Source organism: Lemur catta, chromosome 9 (assembly GCF_020740605.2).
Source record: "Lemur catta isolate mLemCat1 chromosome 9, mLemCat1.pri, whole genome shotgun sequence".
In the NCBI taxonomy this organism is placed as follows: domain Eukaryota; kingdom Metazoa; phylum Chordata; class Mammalia; order Primates; family Lemuridae; genus Lemur; species Lemur catta.
This window is the reverse complement of record NC_059136.1, coordinates 942,830-950,420: the sequence shown is the minus strand read 5'-3', so window position 1 is coordinate 950,420 and position 7,591 is coordinate 942,830. Positions and strand designations below refer to the sequence as shown.

General features: G+C 44.5%; 1 protein-coding gene across 1 annotated transcript; it reads left to right on the top strand.

Annotated features, from left to right (window-relative positions):
- The first annotated feature begins 319 nt into the window (after positions 1-319).
- BCL2A1 (BCL2 related protein A1) lies at positions 320-7,591 on the top strand. The gene is made up of 3 exons (XM_045561076.1): positions 320-447; positions 714-1,313; positions 7,319-7,591. Exons 2-3 carry the CDS (start codon positions 855-857, stop codon positions 7,418-7,420), a joined length of 561 nt encoding a protein of 186 aa, XP_045417032.1. The 5' UTR covers positions 320-447; positions 714-854; the 3' UTR covers positions 7,421-7,591.

The following is a 7,591-nucleotide window of genomic DNA, read 5'->3' as shown; positions in this document are numbered from 1 at the left end:
GCACTGCACTTAAGACCTTTTTATGTGAAATTCACATAAGCATCTTAAAGTGAGCAGGTCAGTGGCGTTCAGCCCATTCACAATGCTGCGCAGCCCCCGTCACCCGTCCCAAACGTGTCACACGCACAGCTCGGCCCATGTCCAGGGGGCAGCTGCCGCCGCCCCCCTCGGCTCCCAGCTCCCCACCAGCCACTGTCTCTGCGGACTGAGCCGTTCTGGGCATTTCGTAGAAACGGAGACGCATAATTCGTGGCTTTTTCTGTTTGGTTTCTTTGTCTCGACGCGATGTTGCTGCGGCTCAGCCCTGTGGCGGCCTGCGCCATCCTTCACTCCTTTCCACGGCTGAATAACGTTCCACAGTTTGTTTATTCACTTCTCTGGTGATGGACATTTGAGTTGTTTCCACCGCGTGGCTGTTGTGGATAGTGAGGCCATGAACATGTGTGTGTAAGTATTCGGGTGTCTGTTTTTCATTTCTCTGGGGTATACACCTATGAATGGAATTGCTGGGTCTTTCGGTAATTCTATATTTAACTTTTTGAGGAACTGCCACACTTTTTCCCAGGGGTTGACTCATGTTGCATTTCCACCAGCAACGTGCAAGGATCTTAATTTCTCCGTATCCTTGCACTGAAGAGTGCGAGGGCTGAATTAATCACAGGGTGGGGAAGTGGCCTCTCTGAGGTGCTTTCCCCTTTCTCTTTCACATGCAGCCTACGCAGGACAGCGTCTAGGAGGAAGGATACTACAGCATGATGCAAACAGAAATTCTGCCGGCCCCCATATATCACCATGTGTCACAACCCGGCCGAGCTCTGTGACCGTTCGCTTCAGATTGCCTCATCAGCTTCCAGATGAAGCAGCTCGAGCCTCTGCTCTCCGGCAGGCAGAAGATGAGTGACTGCGAGTTTGGGTACACCCACAGGCTGGCCCAGGACTACCTGGAGTATGTCCTGCAGGTACCGCAGCCCGGGTCGGGTCCAAGCAAGACGTCCAGAGTGCTGCAAAACATCGCATTCTCAGTCCAAAACGAAGTTGAAAAGCATCTGAAACCATGCTTGGGCAATTTCAATGTTGCGTCCGTAGATGCTGCCAGAACGGTGTTCAATCAAGTGATGGAAAAGGAATTTGAAGATGGCATCATTAACTGGGGAAGGATTGTGACCGTATTTGCATTCGGAGGTATTCTCATCAAGAAACTTCTACGGGAGCGGACTGCCCTGGATGTGGATACTTACAAGGAGATTTCTTATTTTATTGCTGAGTTCATAATGAATAACACAGGAGAATGGATACGGCAAAACGGAGGCTGGGTATGTGTGATGGAAAAATTCCTCATTGCTCTTTACTGTGAAATAGAAATTCATAGTTTCTTTGCTCATTAAAACAACAGCAAGGCACCTGCCTAATACTATTTTGCTTGGGTGGTTTGCTTTAATTTTTAAAATAAAAATATACTTTCTGGCTCATTTCCAATGAGTTCTAGAACCTTATAGCTGGAAAATTCTTGTGTTTCCAGCTTTTAGTCCCAACAGGGTAAATTACAGTAGTGAGGTTTGAACACTAACAAGGCACCTCCCGATGCATCTTCAGAACCAACAGTGCAGACACTCCGGCTAGATCTTAGCTTTTGCTACGGTTGTCATGGCAATGTAGAATTAGCACAGAAAGCATTGCTATTAGATGCTGTTATATTTAGGAATTTATCAGATTGCAAAAGACAGGTATAAAGTTTTTCAAGTTTAATATTTACAAATTGATTTTTTTCAGTATTCTAATATAACAAATTCTGGACAGTTAAAGCTTATTCATAAGGAATAATGAATGTGTTGTACCACCAGCAAGAACTTTTATTCAAGAATTTTCAAATAAAGATTCACTCTATTATCAGTGCTTCAAAAAACCAAGTCTGTCTAGGGGCCTGGCCTGGAACTCGTGCCTTTCAGAGCTGGATGTGTGGATGCTTAGCTTGCTTCCTTCTTCATTTTCCCATGCACTTAACGCTTACTTTTTAAAGCACTTCTGTTCCCATGGATCCTCTCTCCACGATTGCTACCAATCGTTTTACATGCAGAACATGCCTCTGGAGTATACTCATGGAAGCTACGCAGAGCACTTCTTTGTAAAATATTTTTATATGTAAAAATAGTACATGGTTCTTATTCTGCAACTTTTCTTTCCCCCAGGCATATTTGAGATCACGTTTTAAAGAGTGCTATGTGTATTTCTGTTGTAGGTAGATGCTGCCGAGAGGCCCTGCTAGCTGCTGGGGTAGACGCGGCCAGAAAGGTTATTTAGGTGATTTCCAGGGTTTGCTGTCGCGCACCATGCTTCAGTCTACGCGGTCTCACAGACCTTCCCTACACGCGTGTGTGTCTAGGTGGGTGTGGGTCACGGTGCACGTGCATTTCAAATGCATTTGACCCTTGCCCTCCAAGTGGCTCTGCCAGGTGGCACCCCAGGACTGATGGAGTCTCCAGGGTCCTTCCCCTTCAGCTGGACAACATTGGCTTGTAGCATCCTTCGTAATTTCCCCAAATTATTGGGCTAAAAAATACCTAGTTGATTTTGTTTCAATTCTCAGTTCCTTAATGATTAGTAAGGTTAAGCATCTTTTCACGTTGAGCCTCTTTTCATATGTTTACTGACCATTCGAAATTCCTATTCAGAGAATTGCCTGTTTATATCTTTGCCCATTTTCCTATTATTTTGTCTTTTTATATTGATTTGTGGGAAGTTTTTGAGTATTCTGGATACAAATTATTTTTATATATGCAGCAGATACCTTCTAGTTTGCTGGTTATCTTTTAAAACTATAGATTTCATGCAATATGTGTGGTAAATCTGTTGTTAGACATTTTTAATGGTCCCTGATATGGTTAGAATTTTGCTAACTTTCAAAACAATTATTTTTCCCCTTTAGTCACGAAACCAGTTATGGAGTTACATATGATTTTTGAATGTTAACTTTTCTGTAGGGCATCTGAATTGACTAGTCTTTTCCTGTGTAAAAAGTTCAAAACTTGTTAACTCTGTACTTTAAAAAAATTTAAAATTGAAACAAAACAGAACAAAACTATAGACTTCAGTCATTATAAATGTTTAATAGTTTGTTGCATTTGATTAATTTATTAATCTGTTACTAGGTGCCTTTTCCATTTTGTTTAAGGCCTTCCCACACATCTATAGATGTTACTTAAATATTTAACTTCGGTGGGGCACAGTGGTTCATGCCTGTAATCCCAGCACTTTGGGAGGCTGAGGCAGGAGGATCGCTTGAGGGCAGGAGCTCAAGACCAGCCTGGGCAATATAGCGAGGCCCTGTCTCTACAAAAAATACAAAAATTAGCTCGGCGTGGTGTTGTGCACCTATAGACCTAGGTACTCGGGAGGCTGAGGCAAGAGGATGGTTTGAGCCCAGGATTTCGAGGTTACAATGAGCTATGATCATGCCACTGCACTCCAGCCTGGGTGACAGAGTAAGATCCTGTCTAAAAAAAAAAATAAAATAAATTAACAACTTCATAATAAATTTTGTGAGCTCCTGGAACTCATAATCCACAGAGGGTGTGGAATTGTCTCTGAGAATTTCTAGAAGTGCACTTATCTTCCGGGGTGGTCCACGCGTCGGTAAGCGCGAGTGCGGCCATGTGAGCCTGGCCCGAGTGGAGCTAAAACACGCACGTTGCCGGCACACTCTCAGCCTCCCCGCAGGTCCCGAGCTCTCTGGTGGCCCCCCATGGCTGGGGTTGTGACATGACAGAGACACTCTCTAGATGTCACTTGGGAGCAGTCTCAGCACCGCTCTGCCGGCTCACACGAGACTCTGACTGCTAGTGACAGTGCTTCTCTGAGTCAGCGCACTCAGAGTGGGTTCCCTTCTTTCCACAGTGAGGGTGGCCGGCTCTGCTCGAATGAATGAATTCACTCTTGAGTGACGCATCGCAGGGGAAATGACACGTCACACGCCTGTACTGGCAGAGTCGGGCGGCCCCCGGGAAGGGGAAGAGTGGGGAAGACATTCGCAGCCCTATCAAGATGGGAGCCCCGGCTTCTCACTTTCTACCCTCCTGAAAAAAGTCCCCCAAAATTACCGATTGTAAAATACACAATCTATCATCGAATTAGGTTTTAAAAGTGCCCGGAGACGTTATGAGAAGTTTGACTGAAGACCGTGGGTGGGCGCACAGCGTGGCTGTGAGGAGCACTGACTCCGAGTTGTACCCCGCGCACCCCACGCCCCGTCCTCCGGCAGAGCCTGGCCGCACGTTCGGCGCTCTGCTCACCCGCGCTTTGAACGGTGCCTGGCACCGGGTCAGTGCTCAGTGGGTATTTCTCGAAGGAATCAAGGAATGAATAATCTCTAGAGAATGGGACTGACATCATGGTATCCGCCTATGTCTTTAAAACTCTGAGGTTCTGATTTTCTTTGGATTAGTGATACAGTACATTATATTATGCTTTAGGCTTTCTTTTTTTATTTCAGCATGTTATGGGGGTACAAAAGTTTAGGTTATGTATATTGCCCTCGCTGCCCTTCTTCGCCCCTGAATCAGAGCTTGAAGCGGGTCCATCCCCTAGACGGTGCACTTTGCACTCACTATGTGTGTATACACCCATCCCCTCCCCCCCCCCACATCTGCCTGGCACCCGATCAATGTTATTCCTAAATGTGCTCTTAGCTGATGATCAGTGAAACCAACGTGCTGGTGAGTACAAGTGGTGCTTAGTTTTCCATTCTTGGGATACTTCACTTAGTAGAATGGGTTCCAGCTCGCTTTAGGCTTCCTTGAAACTCCAGGTAGCTGAATTAACACGCGATCTCTATTCCCAGAAATAATCAGACCTGAGCACTCTTGGTTTACTGCCACATCGCTGACAGGATGTCGAATTTCTGTTTGTATATTTATTTGTGTATAATGGTTTTGAGATATATAAACAGCATCATTAAAGGAAATAGACTTGAAAAAATATATTTGAAAAGAATATTTTGAAAAGAAAAAGAAATCGCTCCCATTACCTTATCAGGCCCCCACGTAGACACCGCGTGTGATCATAATTCGGGTGGACGGAAGAGTTTCCACGTGACATTATCAGTGTTTCCCGCACGGGCTCCCGTGTTCCGTGTCAGCATCTCCAACACCTGCAGGAGATTCTGTGTCGGGATTCACTTGACGAATTCCCAGCTGTAGGCGTTTGGGTTGCTGCCCGTTCTCCCGTTAGCAATGAGGCTTCAGGGCGAATCAGGGCTGTTTCCCAGTGCCCCAGCCCGCACTTCAGCAGACGGTCTCACAGCAAATCCCCAGCGTGGCGTGGCTGGCTCCTAGGACGTGCATGTAATCACGCTGCTCGTGCACGCTGGAACACGGCACACCCACGAACGTCACCACCACCTGCCTCATCAGCACCGGGTGGCACTGCTCAAAATAGTTTTGGGTGTTTCATAGGTTTAACATAACAAGGTCAATGTAATAGGTCTAAAGACTAGTAAGATTGTGTTAAAAATGCACAATTCTTTAACTGCTAGTAATGTTGAGTTTATATACTTGTTTATAATTTATATTTTTCTTTACAATGGCCTTTTCCTTTTTAACTATTATGGTTTTGATGGTTTTCTCTTACATTTGAATGAACTCCTTCATTGTAATGTAAATAGTTCCCTAGTCTGCTGTTCTTTTAATTTTTGTTTTTTATAGTCTTTAAAAAGTTTTAATCTTCATCTAGCTGAATTGGCCAATTTTTTCCTTTGTTCACTGTCTTTCCTTTACAAGTTGAGTGTACATAAGATGACATGCTCATTGCCCAATCATAACAGACAACGATCATCGTCATAATGATAAAAATCTTTTCAGAGGGCCCCGTTATACTTACCAAACGTGAGGTCTGTAAAAATTCTAGGAAGGGAGCAACGAGGTAAATACAAACCCAGAACGCACGGGAGACACGTGAGTGTGTCCGGGCAGTGGGGGAAGAGGAAGGAGAGCCGGGAGCCCTTTCCTCCCTCTGCGAGGGCGTGACAGTGCGTGACAGCGCGTGTCCCGGGCAGGACCCCACACTCCGCACGTGGGCAGAAGGGCGCTTTCTCAGGCAGGCTTGTCAGTGCAAAGCCCCCGACCAGTTCCCACTCGCAAGGCGATGCCAAGGCACTGCCGAGCTCTCAATCTCTTCCAACTGCCGAACAATCACGCTTGGCTTGTTTTCCAGCATCAGCCACACTGGGGTACGAGCTACGAGGCAGTTGTAAGCCCAGGTTCCAGAACTCGCAAGATGCAGAGCGAATGTTTGCCAAGGGAACATTTAAAAATTTATTTTAACAATTTTCTAATCCTTCTGGTGCTTGCTTGGAAATGTCCGGAGTGGAAAGGAGAGGGGGATTTTCATTCCAAGCCAGGTCTAGGCACTGAGGAGTTGGGTAATCTTAGGTAACTTACTTTTCCCAGTCCTCAGTTTCCTTATTCGTTACAATGAGAGAGGGCATTAGGCTCAGTGGTCTCAGAGGCACTTTTCAGAGAGGAGGTATTAATATAATCCATGATTACAGATTATAAATTAATTAAATACAGTGTCCAGTTCATCGGGTTATTCTACTTTTTTCTATATTTTTTAAACTGTGTCTGATCACGAAGAGGATGAATTGAAACAGAAACAGTCACCAACCTTTTCAGAGGCTCAAAGGTGCTGGTTTACTTTGGATTTACTGCGAGTCCTCACGATGTTCAATTCAACACAGTTTACAATTAAGCACAGTTTATATTGAAATATAAATGCGTTGAAACCAATGCCAGACAACTGAGCAAGAAAGAAAGAAAAAAAAGCAGACTTTCTGTCCCCTGGAGCTGTCCTTGCTGTCTACTGTGGTGGCCACCAGTCGCTGTGGCCACCAAACAAGGGCAACGTGGCCGTCTTAGTCTGGACTAAGATGCGCTATAAGTCCTGAAAACTGATCAGATTTTGAAGATTTGGTATGAAACAAGAATAAAATATCTCATTAATTATTTTTATACTGATTACATATTGAAATAATAATATCTCGGAGATATTAAATGAAATATATCTTGAAAATTAGTTGTGCCCACTTTTTTCCTTTGTAAAACGTGGCTGCAAAAACAATAAAACTACATGTGTAGCTCAGACTGCGTTTCTCCTGGAGGGAGAGGTCTAGAACCGGAGGTAGACAACTATGATTAGAATGAACAGAATACAACTAGTGAAAGTACAGAGAAGATTTAACTATTTGCATTATTTAAATGAAAGTTGCTTTGCTTTTTATTCCAGCAGTCTCCACTGATTTAAAACTGTTAAATCTATTAACTCACAGGAACACGGCTTCGTAAAGAAGTTTGAACCTAGACCTGCCTGGCTGACTTTTCTGGAAGTTACGGGGAAGATCTGTGACATGCTGTCCCTCCTCAACTACTGACCCAAAGGACGCTCCGTGTTGTGAAACCTGCCTCATCTCCCCGACCCTAACGGGAACTATTGCCAACGGGTACCGCCACCTTTACAAACAACTTCCATGACGTAACTCGACTTTCCAGAGTTACATAAATTTTGTCCTCATTTTAATGAGTAAATTGTATTTTTCTCTATA